The sequence below is a fragment of the Varroa jacobsoni genome, unplaced genomic scaffold (genome assembly GCF_002532875.2).
Source record: "Varroa jacobsoni isolate VJ856 unplaced genomic scaffold, vjacob_1.0 scaffold_900, whole genome shotgun sequence".
Classification (NCBI taxonomy): Eukaryota; Metazoa; Arthropoda; class Arachnida; order Mesostigmata; family Varroidae; genus Varroa; species Varroa jacobsoni.
Genome location: NW_019213802.1, coordinates 156,881 through 175,678, shown reverse-complemented (window position 1 = coordinate 175,678; position 18,798 = coordinate 156,881). Strand labels below are relative to the sequence as shown.

The 18,798-nt window shown below is 40.5% G+C and overlaps 1 protein-coding gene across 11 annotated transcripts in view; it reads left to right on the top strand.

Moving 5' to 3' along the window:
• Window positions 1-18,798, top strand: part of LOC111264801 (alpha-amylase) — a 51,585-nt gene that overhangs the window by 31,706 nt on the left and 1,081 nt on the right. For 4 of the 11 annotated variants that reach the window (XM_022840971.2, XM_022840969.2, XM_022840972.2 and 1 more), the window contains 10 exons: window positions 323-441; window positions 1,550-1,694; window positions 2,157-2,325; window positions 4,024-4,257; window positions 5,196-5,322; window positions 7,953-8,053; window positions 8,468-8,569; window positions 13,701-13,815; window positions 15,734-15,891; window positions 18,587-18,651. In XM_022840971.2, the coding sequence (XP_022696706.1) occupies window positions 323-441; window positions 1,550-1,694; window positions 2,157-2,325; window positions 4,024-4,257; window positions 5,196-5,322; window positions 7,953-8,053; window positions 8,468-8,569; window positions 13,701-13,815; window positions 15,734-15,891; window positions 18,587-18,651 (1,335 nt within the window). Of the gene's footprint in view, window positions 1-322; window positions 442-1,549; window positions 1,695-2,156; window positions 2,326-4,023; window positions 4,258-5,195; window positions 5,323-7,952; window positions 8,054-8,467; window positions 8,570-9,646; window positions 12,602-13,677; window positions 13,816-14,128; window positions 15,892-18,586; window positions 18,741-18,798 lie in introns of those variants that run through there. The other 7 variants (XR_002683091.2, XM_022840974.2, XR_015312816.1 and 4 more) reach the window with 7 other exon arrangements.

The following is an 18,798-nucleotide window of genomic DNA, read 5'->3' as shown; positions in this document are numbered from 1 at the left end:
AGTAATTTGCATCAGTAACAATAAAAATAAAAAAAAAAAACTTACTATAGTAACTTTGCAATGTTTAGTAATACTTCGAATACTGTAAAGTGCTTCATTTAAGGACCAGTTAATTAGAAATGCGTAGTATAGGCCTTGAACAATGACGTTGCTTGCTTCTTTACTTTCGTACGCAGGACAAAAAGGAGCGACAAGCACTATTTATGATTTGAATAGATCCAACCAATTGAGTAGCGATGACCAAGCACATTGGTTTCGCATTCAGAAAACGTATCTCATTATACCTGATAATGACCTCTATGTCAACCGCCTGATTACCCAGGTATCAACCTGTATCATTCACGAAATTGGATAGCGCTAGCGGCACATTCGGCCAGTTCAAACGTATGGCGCGAACCTGCAACGACAATAATATTCGGGTGTACGTGGACGTTGTATTGGGTAAGTTACTTCATGGACCCGAATGAACTTATCCGGGACAAATATAAAATAAATCGTAACCATCGGTGCATGAAACAGCATGCGTGAAACTGTGACAAGCTGCAAGGAAAAATGGTTTTCAACACACCTTGTAACGACTTTCCGTCACGTGCAACAGACCACAATCACACGGGTGCTCTTATCTTGATTGTTAATGGCTACTATTTACTGACAAATAATTATCTAAGTGCTTATGTGTATGCGTTTGCGCGGTGCTCAGCTCTGTTCGGAGTGCCAACGTCTTCCACGCAACAGGCTTTAGTTCTATACGATAAAAGACAACATTCGAGAGAAAACTAACGACCATAATAATTGTTTCAATATACCAGCAGCATATTTTTTCGGGCCATGTTTAAAAGTTGGATAACTGAAGTAGGGAGAAATCGACCTTTGCCTGCCGCCTATACGTGTTTTATAGGCGACTCAACGACTAGCTTTGTGCGATCATAGAATTAGACGTTGGAGAACGTGCGAACATTTCGATCGGACTGAAGACTAGCCAAATTTAATCGAAAGCGTAATGATATACTCCTAGCAAAGTAGATCTGTACGATCGCGAGATGATCGTTGAGAGCCTCAGACGGCAAAGTATATATAGTCGTCTTGCTTAGGCTTGCGACGATGAAAACAGTAGAACAGACCTACGCCGTTGAGCTGAAAGCATTAATACCGTATTGAGAATAGGTTATGTCCTTTCCTCTTCTTCTTCTTCTTGTTCTTCTTCATTCTTTAATGTTCATAGGATCTCGAGTCATCCGAGGCAAAAGGCATGGAGTTGACAAAAAAAAGTGACAACATCTGGTGAAAAGCAGAAAAAGATGATGTATATTTAATTTATGCAAACCTTTGGTAGCGTTAGCTGTCCGTTTTCGAATGCAACCCCAACGTGTTGACACTGTATATTCCCAATAACCTCACACGTGATTTTACTTTGTGTCATTATGAAATTCAGTACTGCTGTAGCTCCCAGATCCATCTCGTGCAACCTATATGGAAGCAAAAATACTAATAGTGCTCTAAAGTCCCATAAAAAAATAGCGTAATCCAGCTTATTTTTGCTGTTTTAAAGGTCACACGACGTCTAACGTTTCTCGGGAAAGTTACGCGCACACAGCTTTTGATGGAAAGAACCTACACTTTAAAGACTTCAAAGCGGGCGACTTTATTCCCTCAGGGCGATGCCCCACGCCGTCTGGAAATGTCGAGGATTACAGGTACGATATCCGAGCACCGTCCAGACCCTGCGGAGCAAAAAGCGTTTTTCGTTCGGGAGTAAAGAGCATTTTTAATGCTCTCTAAAATTAAATGCAATGAAAAAGAAATTAATTGCAATTTTTGCCTATTAGTATAATAATAATTATTATTATGTTTAAGTATATGTCTCGGTGATATTCATTGCTGAGTTTAATAGGAGGTTCGTTGTATAGAATCCATTTATGGTACGGCTGAGTCTTATCTAGCGATCCTCTGGTGATCTCTGTTAGCTTGTTGCTGGTTTCGATTAAATAAATCTGCTCACTATCTTTTAAGACGCTTTCCGAAAGTGCTTTCGAACACAACATCTTTTACTGATATGATAGAACATTCCTGTAGACTATCTATTAATAGTATTTGTCTGAAGTTTTACCCTATTTCCTGTAGTTGTATAGTGATTTGGCTTCCGGTCTCAATTGTAGCGATCAGACGCAGCTTCTCTGGTGTCGTGAGCGCGGATGGCTCCGCCTAGACCTAGGCTCTGATAACGTGCAAAACGTACTCGGGGCCTATTTGCAACGTCTTCAGTTAGCGGGTGTAACAGGATTCAGAGTCGCGTACGCTGACAGACTTGACGTCTACGATCTTGAGGTAAGTGAGCTGGAATCACACAGAACACGCGGTTCGAAATAGGCATAATAGTTGTAATGAGTTATCTGTTCTCGCTCATTAAACAAGTGCGAGTTGCTGAAATAGAAAAGCTTCATTTCTTTCGAAGTATAGCGGCTGAGTAACTGTGCCGTGAAAGAAGCAAGGTTGTCTATCATCGCTTAGGCTCTTACCGCATTCTCAAAACGTTCTACTTACTAGGTGGCTTAATCAACGTTGCGACCAACTAATACACTAAGAGGGATTAAGAACGGAATTTCGAAGCCGCAGAAAGCTCGATACTGTTTCTAAGCAACAAAACACATCATATATTGTAGGGAATGTATGCCCAACTCTTGCTATGTTGTCCTGGACTACCCTCGAAGTTTCACTGATACGCACTAAAGGCCAAAATTGCCTGCACTTTGTAAAAACCGTCCCTCAGACACAACTGAAAAACGAATACGAGCAGTTAGTTATTGCTACTGAAAAACACCCCAGTGTGCGTCGCCAGCGCTCTTAGTCTGTTGCGGAACATTTGTTGACGATTAGTGTTAGAAAAGACGGTCTAATAAGAAGCAATAGCCGCAAATACAGGAGAGGAATTGAAAGACTTAATATACTGTATTTTTGTTGGGCCCTCACTCGAAAAATATCACATATTAGATATCACTATTGAGGTTTCAAAGTCTGACCATAACCATGTGCGTCGTGCAGACACTGATCAGTTCTTTTAAGATCGTCTTAATCTCAACAAACCCCGGTTATGCAGTGATGCATGGTTAATGTTTGCGAGCAATAAACGGGGCTATAAAGCCCCATCTCCCGCGCGCGCATGGCCTTATGGTGACATGTAATTAAATAGAGTAGAAAACGCTGCTGAAGTAGAGAGTAACATAAGAAAGAGAAAAATCAGAAGCACAGATACGACGGCGACGAGCTCCGATGATTTTCAGTATCGCCAAACCAGGCTGTAATGAAACATTAATGATTTTTGAATACGCAAATTACGTTGTACGCGTCTTATACGCGTACGTATCCATCTAAAGTCAGGGTCTGATAGTCGGGCGTATTTTCACTAGATAAATATTGATATTAAGCCTTGTAACAGAGTCACTTTACATTACGAAGTCGATAAGAATTGATTGCAGTCTAGACTGTTTCTTCACGCACTTGTTACTTACACAGAGATAATGGGCATACTTCACTTCATGAACTCGCAGAGGCAGGTGTTGTTTGTTAACGGCTCAAGGGACGAATTCTATTTACGAATGAGTTTCTTTTTTTAACAATTGAGATATCTCGAGAAGCTCGAGGTCGACTCTGCTCCCGCTCGTGATATGGCTAGTGCCACAGATAGCCCGAGTAATATAAATAATTTATAGCTTCTAAGAGTACTCAGTTCACGTTGTCAAAGCTTTGAGCTACAGAATTCGAGAATACGTTTATTGTATCCTGCTAGCAACATTGTAAACCAGAACGATCACTGGACCGGTTTGGTAAGCATCAAGTGGAAACAGGTTTTGCCTCGAGTAATCCTAGTATACAGTGAACTTCTCCGTTCCGGTAGGGATAACCAAGACAACCTATCTAAAATAACGTGTAGAAGTCGGATAGCTGTTGAAACAATCAGAGACAAAAGACTAGCTTCATTTTTATCTAATTTGGTTAACACCGTTCATCTTTGACAATGTATTTCAGCGAGTCCTGGACAGACTTCTCCCGTCAACAACGATCCATAATCCTCAGCCGTTAACTCCATTTATAATTATTGACGCTCCTTTGGCGTCACAGGATCGACTGCAGAGTCTATCTTCGCTTGGAGCGCTTGTTAACTCCACTCTTGCAAAAAGCATTGAGCGTATCCTACGTAGACGCGATACCTGGCGGACATTCAGTGATGACGTGCAGTTATGGAAACCTTTGCCAGATAAGGTTAGGGCTATAAGGAAAATATCATCCTCATTATAGGTGCAAACCTAACTGATTACGTTTACTTATATTGAATATTTTGAAAATTTCACTTTAGCCCGTTGACAGATGAGAGTTGCAGATTATGAGTTCAGGTTCGATATATTTTTTAAATTAAAAAAAGTACATACCATTTAGCATTTGCTTGACATGTTGGCAGCATATGATCGTAGTCACACTGTAAGGTTCGCTGTCTGTACTAAGATCAGAACAAACTTCTCGAGTTTTGTTACGAGAACTTGTTACGATGCGCGTAAACTTTTTTATCACTTAATAGCATTTGCGCGTTTTTTGTTCATTAGTTACTAGAAAGAGGGCGCATCTTCTGAACTTATACACACGGTGTTCCCTTTCGAAAGGTCTGATAGTGTCTATCGGCGCAGTGCAGGCGCCTTTTACCTATGTCCGATTAAAAAAGGTTTTAGTGTTCGTAAATTGAACGGTAGTTATAGCTAGCAATTACATACCCCTATTTTGGATAATTCTTGGATTAGAGTTACAAACTAGCTTGGGTGAATAAAATGGTTTTTCCATAATAGGAAACCGAAAATGCTGACATGCCCCGCTTAACATTCATCGATTACTTGTGAAGCCGAGCGATAGTGCTTACGCCTGTCAAGTCGGCATTGTATCTGGATAGATCATTAGAAACATTTCTGTGTGGTATGAGCGGACAAAGCTAGATGGACGTGCCAAGCATTTAAGTGATTCGATGTCGCAAATAAGGTCATTTCATAAATAAGTTCAACGGTTGCGAACGCTGCAGATTGTAAGTTGGAAGAGCACGAAGACCCGGCTATTTTCATTGACTTGATGAGCATTCGGTACATCTATAAAATGCGTTAGACTTCTATGAGAGCTGGTTGTTCTTAATATCATCCTTTTACCCGTTTGCCCCATAGGTGTTTGCCCTTCCGCGCCACACACGAGCCCTTGCTCGGGAGGATCTCACAGAGAACTTTTGGCAAAGAGTAGCCATACATATGGTAACAATGTTCCTGCCACGAGGCATTCCTGTTATCTACTCAGGTATACATAGAAAGCTGTTAAACATCAAATGAGGACATATAATTCCATAATCCCTAGGATGCATAATCAATATAGACGAAATGAAGATCGTTCAAAAACCTATTGTATACATAGAAAATAGTTTTATCATTGAATGCTCTGATCGTGTTGGTTAGGAGGTACTCATTTCCCGTAGCATGGAAAGAGAAAAATTATGAAACTCCATGAGTTTTTAGATTTTCCTATATCAGTGGCGTTATCACGAAAACGTCAGATTTGGATGAACTGGAAACTCTGGTTCCGTGGAGGTCGTACGCTGAGTGTTATTCCTACTTGTCTTCTAGGATGATTGATAGATATATGATCTCCGAATATGCAGCGGAAATTTGATGAATCCTGTGGTCCTTTTTTAAGGGCTTAGATGTCTAACATCCTTTGTTGAAAGCCTTGCACTGTTTTCGCTAAAAGAGATAGCACGTTCATATCTATTATCCTGTTCTTTGAGCGCATCTAACATAATTGCAACCTCATACTGCTGGGACGCTTCTATCCGAATACATTTTTCATCACATGCAATTCATCCAGCTCACAACGTATTTTGCTACCGAGTGTTTACAAATTGCAATTGTTCTATCTACCAGTTAACCAATTAAAACCCTATCTTCATACTTTAAGATCTTCAAATTCTCCAAATGGATTTGCTGTCCGCGTCAATCTTGCTGACGACCCCTGAGAACTGGAATACCTATAAGATATGCTTCATTGCTGGAATCTTCCGTACGCTTCCCGCCTCTTGCCCTTTGTATACAGGACCCTGTTCCAACTAGCGCGGCGTAATCTTACGCTACCGCCGTCGCACACAGAAGCATGTGATTTTCAGTTTGACGTTTACGATTTAAACAAGAACCTGTCCTTGCGCCTCCCCAGTTGTACGAAGGTAATCACCGCCAACGTTATCATTTTCATCGTTGTTCCCATCATTATCGTGAATATTTCGTCATTCACATCGTTCTGCGACGCCGTCTTCATCAAAACCTCATACTCCGTACGCATGCTTCCACACCTAAATGCCATTCATCGTGACAGGCGACAGCGGGTATGGGTGGTCGCGCGCCTTTACCTCTTTCCGGTTTTCGCCGTCGCTTCTTCCAGGAACGGCATGTTGCCCGATTCGCCGCTTCTGCTCTGCTTAGTACTCGTTTCTCCTTTTTGATCAACGAAAGCTGAAGGCGACGCCGCCAATCCAGCATTCACAGTCTGCCTCATATGTATGCTCGACCCGTTCGTAATCGTCGTATTGTCCTGGTTGCTTGTTAGCAGTTGGCGAGGTAGCTCCCATCCAGCCGCTTGTCAGGCTGCTTCTAGGACAGCTTTTGTTGGAGGTCTGTCTTAGGTAGCCATGTTGATGCCTGCCACGTTTCGCCGTGTTCGCCTACGTTGCGGATGCAGCAGACGACATAGGTGCTGGCAGCCAATCATTTTGAGACTGTGGAGAAGGTCCAGACGATGACCAACCGACAGATAAAATGATGGTCAAAAAAATGTTGCTAAATTTTAGAACGCAGGAAATACACGTATTGTCGAACACGATATCGTTTAACTTAGAATACAACGTTGTCGAAATGGGAAAGGCAGCACTGTTGTAAGGAAAACGTTTGCTATCTCAAACAGGTTACTCACATTTAAGAGCTATATTGACGCTTATCGGTTAAACCTGTAACCTAAATTCGAAAAATAGAAAGTGATCAAGGTCCAAGGGCAATTTATCGCTATGTTCCTCACAAAAATGCATTGTTTGTATGCTTGGCTGCAAACACACCAACTTATGTCACTTACTGCTGAAGTGCTTAACTCGACTTAGGTGATTGCAATGTATTCTAGAGCTCCGTACCCTGTAGAAAACGTTTCAAGTTGATTTTTGAGAAGCTTTAAAAAAAGCGGTGCTGTTCTATTGTGCTAAGTTTGTTCTTCGACTTAGCAGTGATGCATCAGCGAAGAATTTACAAGAGCTGTGCCACGCTAGGGGTTGCAACTCAATATTTTCCCCCAACGCCTTCATCCTCCAGGACATCGAAGTTTCATATTTGTATTTTTTCATCGGTATCACTACTAAGTGGTTGAAGTATATCAGCTACAGGACGGTACGGAAAGAACGACATCAGTCCGTTGCCTTCCGGCAAATGGGGTTTTTTCGCTCATATCCTGGTCGGCAATAACTTCCTATCTCCTTCTGCCGCCATCTAATACATCCTAATGTAGATTTAAGTTAAAATACCAACCTACTAATTGAAATTTAGTTAGTTTGTCTTAATTCAGTTAATCAGACAGCTGCATGCATAAGCGGTACGCTAAAAAAACCAAGCAACTTACAAATTGTTTGTTCGCCAATGCAATGCATCGCATCTTGCCTCTCTTGTAACGATCACTGTTCAAATCCGATTCGAACTCGGAGCACCAAAGCTACACCATTGCAGATACGTATACGTAAGCGAAAAAAGCTTATATACGAAGAAGCAAAGAAAGCTCTGTACTTTCTGTTGCATTCGTTGGTCTAGTTTTAAAAATACTAGCCCTGCTAAAGAAATACTACTAAAAAATAAACGGTTCCCTCTTAACTAACAATGTCTAACACTTTTGTTCACACATCAAAGGATGGGCACTTGAAAAACCCCCCGCGCTGGGAATTAATCCTGCAGAACTGGGCCCTCCATCGTCAACTGATTTTGATACGCTGCCTGTCGTTTCGAAAAAGGTGCGTTTTGATTAACAGAGATATTCTGATTTATTTGAATTGAATAAGATGTGAGCAAGTCAAAATTAATCTAAATGCATATACAGCCTATATATATATATAAATAAGCTCCATTAAAGTTATTATTAATTATATATTAGTTGTAATTAAATAAAAAGTGTGCCCACAAATAAAATTGTAATCCGAACAGAGTCGGAACTACATAACAAATCATCAGGTCAATTTTTACTTGTATAACTAAACGAACTCTCTTCGTACATACAGGGTTCGTATGAAAGGGTCTAGGTTGTTGCTGAAATTTGTATAGTTTCTCGTCGTAGGGTACATTTCTAAGTCTTTATTTCATAGCACAATGGTAATGATAATATTATTAATAATAAAATAGGCATATCTGTGTATGAAATATACTCTTAGGATGGATCGTGTTCCGGTGGGTGGGAGTGCATACATCGTTTAGGGGCGCTATCCAGAATTCCTCAATGGCGAAACGTGGCCGGGACAAGTTCTGCCATGAACGTATGAAACTTTTCTTGCTGCTGGTATTGTTTTCTATTGATATTATTTAGACGTTATCGTGAGTTGTTTTTACACATTGATATACTAACGTCTTTGAAGAAAAATATATTGGATACTTATTTATTTCTTTTCTGGTTTTGCTGTCCAATCGATATCTAGCAGTAACTTTTACATCCCTCCGAGCTGGTTTGTGCATTTTCTCAATTGTCTCGTGCAAATTTCAATGAACGCAACGCTAATGAGCCTTGAATTACGGCACAGCTCTTCTGTGGATCTCATCAGATGTAGCTGTTTTGCCTTCAATGCAGACACCGTATTGTACCCCCTAGACGAAGGCGTTACCGCGACTTCCTTTAGCGACATGAGTAAACTAGGGCGAAAATCTTGTAAGACGCAAGGATAGGAATTATTTGTTGCCACAGACATAATCACGAGCATATTTAACACGTCACGACTTCCTCGTAGGTGTACACGTGCACACATTTAATATACGAGTACCCACGTTTGTGTATGAACAAAAAGGCAGATGTTCCCGAGCTCTTCTATCGGCCATCGACATCTAAGAAACAAACCATTGGCATAGCATAATAAGCATTATTTTATGTATAAACGCTTGAAGGCATTTTACCATTGGCAATCTTTTACACGCAGGAAACTAAGGGCTACAGTCAATGAAATAACAATGCTAAAAAAGTACGATAGTGTCGTAATAGTCAATCTTCTCTTTTAGCTGCTTCATATTCTGCTAATATGCTGTCAACGATACAATGTTGTCTGTCTGATGGGGGGTTGGTAATACTGCATTAGCTCTGGCGTGGATGGAATTAGGATGTCGCAACGGAAAGCTATTTCGATTTTGTTGACGTCATAGTCGCCTAATTATATGTTGATCGACATCAGTCGTCACTATCAATCTGGAGTATTACGTGAAGCTGACTGTTTCAATATAACATTAACTAGCCAGTGCAATTAATTTCCTTAACCTGACATAATCCTGTAGAAATAATAGAAGAACTTTCGAAACCGGCTTGACACCAGCAATTATCCTCTTTCATTTATTCCGCTATGTTTTTGTAGCTATTTCATCGGTCTGCATTAGTATACCTGCCAGGGAGCTCGATCGATTTGTCTTGGTCATTACGATATGTGGGCTTTTGATACAATTCCTCAAGATGATTTTGGGGCGTCTGTAGCGTTGGGTGATTGGCTCTGTTTCTGGGATGCACACAAATAGAGCCGGCCATGAATTGACATCTGAGAAACGGAAGTGACTTCAATTAGTCTTCAGCTGACTTTTAATATGCGTTGCGGTCGAAAAGGTCGGCTGACTTATTAATGCTGAACGTTGCCAAGGGTTGAAATAGTTTTTCATTTATTTACACGAAATATTCACACCAAATAAAGGTAGGTTCTAGTACCGAAACACTTTTAAGGCTTAAGATTTTTTTCTTTTTTTTTTTCCATAATAGGTAGTTGCTCTAAACGAAGATATAAAGAAACACTTCACGACAATTTCATGTTTTGGTTGATGTATTGACGTTACCGAACTCAATATTTTTCATCTTTCGTTATGTTATTTTAGTCGTTTTTGGATTAAAAAAAATCCACTCTTCATTTGCCGGTATAATTTTTTGATTAACATTAATTTGAAAAAAATACTCAGAATCCCACCGTTACATACAAAGACCAATTGCGACCACTAGGGTTTTACAATATTTACTTAACTATTTTTGTCAGTATCGATATACATTTATTACATTTTTATTTAGTTTGAACTCCCTCTTATATATCAAATGTTATATAAATCAAAAATTAAAGAATAGGTTTACGAACATGTGCTACAGTTTGACTTAATTCATCAATAACTTTTGACTGGTACCAAAATACACTCCTCCCTATAAACCTATATATATATACATATGAAAAAAAAAAAAAAAAAAGAAAAAAAAACCTTCAAACGAAGAAGCTATCGCATTCGATTAATTGCCAGTTTTTGTGTCCAAATATCCATTTCCGTATCTATCGGTTAATGTGAAAGACTGACATCAACAAAGCTACCTAACAAAGAAAATTTTTTTCCATCTACTAATGTGTCTTTTTCAGAAAATGTGGAAGATAATATATAAAAAATTAAAAGTTAGCCACATCAGCTGTCACAACCTTCCAATGGATACCAATCAGAGATCTGCTTAATACTCAGAATCGCCTTAAAACGCATTTTCACGTTACTGTCACGTTCGCTCGCAGGGATACGGTCATAGTCATTAGGTCCCACACTATGTTGTATCGTCGATAACGAATAGCAGCGCTTTGATAGTTGATGTCAAATATTGTTTTCGGTAGCGATGTTGGCTGTATGACTGATCGTTGAATCTTCATGGACGTCTAACTTGTTATCGTTCCGTAATACTGCCATGACGTCCTTCCCGCCACGGCCTATCGCATTTGCCGCCAATTTGCTCATACAAAGATTGTATCATGAACAGATTGCAGCCTAGAAAACTTCTGATTAGTTTGCTAGAACCGCAACCTTATAATAGAGTTCCGTAGGAAGACAACTGAATGAACGGATAAAATGTACGCGCCGAGAAGTTCTCGTCTTCATCGAGCGAATTGTTTTTATCTTACTGATAACACCAATAGTTTGAGTCAGAATGAACGCATGGCTATTTTGATATTAATGTCTAGTAGTAAAAAGTATATTGCATCAGTGCAATATTTTGAACATTGACATAAGACGAATTTTACTAGAACCGTGGTAATCAGGATCAATACAATACCCTATTGTGGCTGTCGGGTCAACCGCGCGCCTCAGAGCTTCCGTGCTCGCGCGATACTTAGAGAGGCTCCAGGCACGGAAGATCTAACGCTCTTCAGGGCGAAGGTCGAGGAAAAAAAATAAAGATATAATGCACCAATCTAAGGAAGTCATAAGAACTTCGGCGTTGCTTCCTAACAGGGAGCTAGTGAAGGGTTCTTGTGTTTACTTGTAAGTAGAGAGACGCAACAGTACCGCCTCCATGTATTGTTGAATGCGCAAGATTTGTAAGATGTTGAGCTAGTCTGTACATCCCAGCTTATAGAAAGCTGGCGGCGTTTCGAAGATGCTCCGTAACTTCTAGGAAGTTGAACTATATAAATAGAACTGTACCTGAATAATGGAGCTTTCTGGAAATCGTAGGTTTAATACAACGGAAGTGCAATCAAATATTATATTAATAATCTGCAAAGTGCATTTATGTTAGATAAGGAATGTTCATCCTACACCTAACAATATTGCCTTGGACCAATCATTGTCGCAGTGAGTGCATCCAGCGAAGCCAATACAACTTTCTTGAAATGTAATTAATTTTTCTCACTTCGGCCATATTAGTATTTATAGATATGCCTGCTTCGTCCAGATCGTCTGCTAGGGATAACATCGGTACGTCTAGCGGAGTTCTTTCACGATTGTGGTACTTACTTCGTATTATTTTGTTTCGTCAAGCTCGAAAACGTTCGCTAAGTTTTTGATGCAAACGCTCTGTGAACGTTATCGTTACAATAGGAAGTTGCTGAACTAAGATTCTGTGTATAGCTCAAGAGCATGGCATCAAATTCACGTACTACGAAGCCTGCAGAAGCATTGCCTTCGAAATCTGTAGGACCATTGTCGCTTCCAAAGAAAATAGATCTTTGTCTTCTTGAGGAAGATGATGAATTTGAGGAGTTTCCAGCGGAAGAGTGCGCCGCTAAAATTGATGAGCCTATGAGAAAGGCCAATTTGTGGGACGACAATTGGGATGATGATAACATCGAGTCTGATTTTTGTCAACAATTAAAAAACGAACAGAATGATATTCCATATGCCAAGGAATTAGACAAAAATGCCACTGTAGTAGCCTAAACAAACGTTTCACGGGCTTGGTCTGGGAGACTGCAAGAAAAGGAAAGGACTTCCCCAAGTCGATGTAGGCAATCATATAGGAGAATCCTTTGATCGGCTGAAGCAATAATTAATAGCAAAGAATAAATTTATATGTGTGAGCTGTATATTTATGTGTGGTGGAAAGTCAGTAACTGTTTATTTAATCGACCTATTAGAAAAATGAAACTTCGTGTTACAATGCGTCGTGCGAAACGGGGTAACAGTAGTGTGCACTCTCTTCTAGACGCTTCATATGGCCCGTATTGATGATGGCCCTTTTCATGGGCCTCTTAGACCTGTAATTGAACTAGGGATATAGAGTTGCTGACGTAGTTCGATATGTTTCATATGTTATTGAACCTTTACCTTCAGATGTCAACTGGTTTCATCGAAAGGCCAGATGAAGAACTTGAGACCTTACGAAAAAACGTTCGGCCATACAAAAGAGCATGGAAAATTTATGTTCAAAGCGTTTGTAGATAGCCAGAAAACGTTCATGAGATGTTTGCTCTATTTACGCGTATCGACTAAAAAATGACACGGTCGGGGCATTTAGCGTGATCATATTTTGCCGCTTGCCTAAAGCTCGATCAAAAAAAAATTAAATACAGCTCTTGATTAAATTGTACATTTGCGAATAGGTAACGATGCGAAGTTGTGTGCAATTTTGCAATATTTGGGACTAACATATTACTAAGATAAAAAACCTAGGAAATTTCGAAGTCGATTTCGTAAACCGTTGGCAGCAATAGTGTTGCAAACGTAACAACACGCTATAACGTGAGAATTGATTTAGTGTGTTAATAAGTTCATTGCTGTCTAGGCTGTTCGTGACTCATGAGGCTTCGAATACTACAGGGCAATTCCGTTCCATTGGTTTTAGTAGTCGACCGTCGCCCGTTCGTTCTTCGGTATGACAATTCTATGAAACATTAAAATCTCTCATTCAAATCATCCAATCCATCTTCAAACTAATCGATACTGCGGCCATATATTGAATTCGAACGCTTTCTTGTGCTGCTGTGTGCCAATGAGCTGCATCAGGTCTTTCTATACACGCATACGTTAGTCTCTCGATAACGTCTGTATTTGATTTGTTCCTTGTCTCCTCTTATCTTTGCCATATTCTTATCGTTTGTACTTTAGCACATGTAAACGGTACCGCCCAGTATATACAACTGTTTAATACACAATCGCACAGAAAGCGCGATATTTTTGTTTCAGGTTCGGCTGGACGACGATGATACGATAATATCGTTTGCGAGAAAAGGAAGATCATTTGTAGCATTAGCCACTGGCGAGAAGGCTGCCCGAGGGGACTTTAATACCACCCTACGAGGTATGTTAGAAAGGGCCACCTCAGTGCTTTCATTCAGCACACGTCGATTTCTGTTTGTAAATTATAGATTGCTTTGTGTAAATGTATATAGAGCTCATCTTATGAGGAATAGAGCACTTGGTAGAGAGATCTAGCAAGCTGAATGATTGAGCTTTTCCTAAACTTTGCTATTGTTATGAGACTCTAAAGTGCAGAATCAGCATATCACCCTTATAACACCACTTTTTTTCTAATAACGTTGTCAAAGCATGATCTATTTGTTTGTAACTTCCACACTTATACGGTTAAGCTTCGCAATCCTGCTGTCTAACAGTCATACATCATTAAGCGAGGATATAACGCGACGCCTTGTCAATCGCGGTACACAAACATGTGGATTGCCCAGGACAATTTACACAAACAACGACCATGCCACAGCTACCGGACGCGGTCCACGTGCGTATAAGCTGCACTACAAAAGCGTACAAGAGCGAAGAAGTGGGCTCAGAGAGCGATTGGCCGAGCGACACTAGCGTTAGAAGGGAGGGGGGGGGGGGCGACTTGGGTGCCAAAAGGGACGTGCAATGCACGGCATGCACGATTGACTAAGCACACTTGCCCGTCCCCTTCTAGGACGACGAAGCCGCCTTAATTGAGAGTTGGTCCTGTACATGCAAAGATTTCTCGATTGCGTGCAGTCGGCCGAGGGCAAGCGTGACTAATCTGTCAGCCATCAGAAGGGGACCAATGACCACTCAGCTAGGAACGCACAAGGCTTCCAAAGAAGCATCGCTGAAGTCAGTATCCCACATCGCACGTTATTGCTGCTATGGACAGGTGTGGATGAAACAGACGGTCAAGATATTTAGAGAACGGTGGGCATCACTGGTTCCTGAATTCGTGGAAAATTATTTTTAGAATGAGAGCAAGCATTTGAAATCCTCAGGAAAAATTAAAGACGGTTACAATTTCGGGTCAGGATTATTCAATGACCGATGGTTGTGAGCCGTTAAGTCTGACACTCAGCTTAGAAAAGAGTAAGGATAACCGTCTGATTGGCCGACCCCTTACGTCGACCACGTATGAACTCGAGAGATGTCGGTTTATCTCAAGCCAGTAAGAGAAGGAGCCCAAGTACCCTCCCCGGAAGCTGGAACGCACAGCTGATGTCTGGTCTATTGATTGCTATGATTTTTTACGGCCTAAAAAGCTGCTTTGTATATAAACACGAGTACGAAAGCGCTCGGGCTGAACAAACTTCTCCCGGGCTGTATGGAAATGTGGCGAATAGAAAAAAACAGGAAAGATATAAGGTTTGGCAGGTCACTTATTTGACCTACAGATAAACTCAGGTATGCCCGAAAGGATTTAGCGGGTCCGACTGGTCTTCTGCTGCTTGCAGATATTCTCCTAAATACGTTACATTGAAATTAGCGTCTGTGCAGCTCAGCTATGAGCTGCCGGAGTATAATTCAATAGTTCGATTATCGAGGGCTTTGAGATGTCCAATAGTAAAACTATTGGAAACCACCAAGGGCTCCCTAAGAGATCCACATTTAGTAGATAGATAACTTGCTGATACACCAAGGTTAATATAACGTTAACACAAGTTACCTAGATGCAAGATAAGGTAAGTCATCCATTTTGCGGAGCAGATTATCTTGGATACATGAATATGACATTTGAAATCAATGAGCGAACAGCATAAATAATATTGTCTATTGAGGCGTAGATTACAGGCCTTGGATCAATTTCGTAGCGATGTTAAAGTTGAATATAATTAACTAAGTAAAAAGATTATATGTAGCCGTTAAGCATCACCTACTTTGAGCAGTCTGTTGGATATAGATAATAAATGGCACAACAATGGCGCCCGTTGACAGTTCAGCGATAACTTCGATCAGGCTAGCTGGCTAACATTACAATTGATATATTTTAGAAGGCTTCTACTGCGATATCATATCCGGCGAGCGATTTTTCGAGACGACCTGTACTGGTGATACGTACCGCGTCTATGACAATCACTTTGTGAATATTCTCGGTGAATCCCGCATCCATCGCTCACGGAGGCTACCTATTATGGCATTCCATGAAGAGGTAATTCAATGGCGATTGATCATTCTTTGGTCGACATGCCCTGCAAAGTTCATGGTTTCAGGACGGTTCCTGTACGATAGAGATGGCAGTATCGCGTTATTCTCAGTCATCTGTGCTACGTTAAATCAATGCACCCAATACTTGGAGCTAGGTCAGACTTTTACGAGGTTTCCTGTACAAACCCAGCGTGTAATTCGAATTCGTTGAACTATTGAGAGAATTCGATAGTGATTCCGGTCTAGTTAGCGTAAACAGTTAATTTAGTATAAACCAATCGCTTAATTATATATTTAGTTATTCTGCTTACATGACACACCAACGAGCCGTTCTGGTGAGCATTGGTTAATTAGTAGGTTCAATATTGTTTTTGTCATATTATCAACTACGTATGTACCAATATGGAGGAATTGTTGCATACAACATAAAAAAAATTATGTTTAAAGTAAAAATATTGTTATTGACTGGATAGACGCTAGATAACACTTGTGCACGGATGAACCTACAGACGGAAAATTTTCCTAGGCGCTTTAATTAAATGATAGAAGTATTTTCGTATATAATTTTCGTTCCATACTAATATATTTTTCTTCCGATATTCTTCTTTTCCTAATTTGTCTTCCGACAATTCTAAAAGTTTCACCACTAATCGTTTCTGAGCAAAGGTGACCACTCGTTGGTTGTTTCAGCTCGTTTGTACCTCTAATGTCGAACCTTTGAACGTGAACATGAACTCGGGGCATTTTTTTTTTGTTACTTCTCATTCGTTCCTTTTTGTCTAGATTACCAATTCTAAGACACCAGATACGAGCAATACGCGTGCACCCAACTATAAAGTTGTGCGTCCCTTTTTTTTCTGTCTGTCGTGGGCGTAACATAGTTTCCTAACATTGCACCAGCAGGTTCTTCGGCACCGGAACAATCTAGAGCAACTTACTTAAGGGATCAGCCCTCAAAAATGCACCTAGCGGATAAGAAGTGATCAATGAAACATCGTGGAGCTTTGATTTGTTGTCAGTTCGCTGGAGCGCACCTCAGAGACACCAAACGGAACCGTAAAGACACAAGTCTGGTATAGCGATACTCATTCAATGTGTAAATAAAACACAGCCAGAAATGTCAGCCGTACGTACTTTCATCCCACGCGCGCCCATCACGGGCTCTTTGCTGGATATGGAAATAAGATAATAACCGACGTCAGAGCTTTATCTCTGCGGCGTTGGCAATGGTGGGCGGAATTGCGCAAGCGCGATCCCGTAGAACGCCACGAACTCAACAAGCCAACGTGGGAGACAGTGGTAAACAAATGACACGGCAGCGGGACGTAGGAAACCTCCCTAATGGTATTTAAACTGTAAAAAGGTTCTCATAAGGTCAGTCTTCCTAAATTCGACCAAAGCACGCATGTGACGACCTTCCAGTTCTCCGCATAGTAAACGAGGTATTTTTCTTCAAGAGAGACATTTTCCTGAATTGATTACCGACAAGTCGAGGGAAAATGAGATAGACAAAAGTAAAATCATGCCGAGCCTTATTGCATGTAGAGAGGTTTTCCATGGTAAGGATATATAAAACAGTTCTAACGGAACGATATACAAAGTATGTAAATCAATCAGCTTCTAGGCTCCAATTCTAGACTACGTAACATATTTTTATTCAGGTTCAGTTTTTATATATAATTTTAGTATCAGCGGCATGTTTACAGAGTTGTCTTCTACATTTTAATTTTCATTCTGTAAAATAAGATCATCAGTCTCCTGAACGTTGCATCTTTGTTTGTAGTTGCGTGGCGTGAAAGGCAATAGTTACGACCATACGGCGCAGTTAACTCTGACATATCGCCCTTACAAGTTAGTTGTGGGACTTACTGGCGAACTTACCCAAATTTACCTTGGGATACCCCAGCTTCAATTTTTTTAGGTCACTCTCCCAATGCCAGAGGTGAACGATTATAGACTGGAACATCTCTAACCGAATTTCTCACAGTAAACTTCAAACTTGGGACATTTTGTTTGGCCACTGCCATGCGGTAATGGTCATTGCTATGATACTGGCAAGATACTGTGAAGTGGAAAGACCCTGTTACCGTATGCTTAGGATATCCAATCGACAAGCTCTTTCATAATGTTAAAGAGCAAATAATTTAGCAATACATTCAATAAGGAGGTGTCATACAGCCAACAAATGCTTTAATGCCCTGCTGTGTATGGTCGATGGCCTTATAGATACAAATTCCCGCGTGTAATATCCACACAGAGTATAAATAGGGCAAGTGTGTATACAGAATGTTATCAGACTAAATGATTACCTATGCGATTGTCCGGTACGTTTTTTGTTCGTCTGTATGTATGTATGTCTATCAATATACTTCGGTACCAGAGTATCCGATAAGATGAGCACGCAGGATATCGCATAACTCGGGAAGAACTGATCTGGGTTAAGGGCTAAAGATGTATGTGAACTGCTCCACTGTTCAGTGTGATGTAGTTCGCTGAGGCAAGCAGCGGATGACGGATCCCGGAAAAAATTGCCAATTTGTTTACAGATCTGTATTATTCAGTACTATTCGGTTAACGGCACGTTCGCCGCTTTCATATAGTAAGAGTCGTCTACGAATCCTATATAAACCCATACAGGGTGCCAGGTATATAATACATACATTTAACACCCTTCATTTTTTTTGCTGTTACAATTGCAGAGTCGTACGGTCTCAGAGAGCGAAAACCGTCAACATGTAGACGAATTTGAGAACGTCGTTATCGCGTAATGTGGCCCAAGCAAAATTGCTTAGTCGCAGCAGTACCGAACGAAAAGCAAATAAAGCGATATAATATCGAGAGAAAAGGAAAAAAGTGGGCGCAAACACACAGGATACGCTTATAGATTGCTAGCATATGATCGTGTGAACAA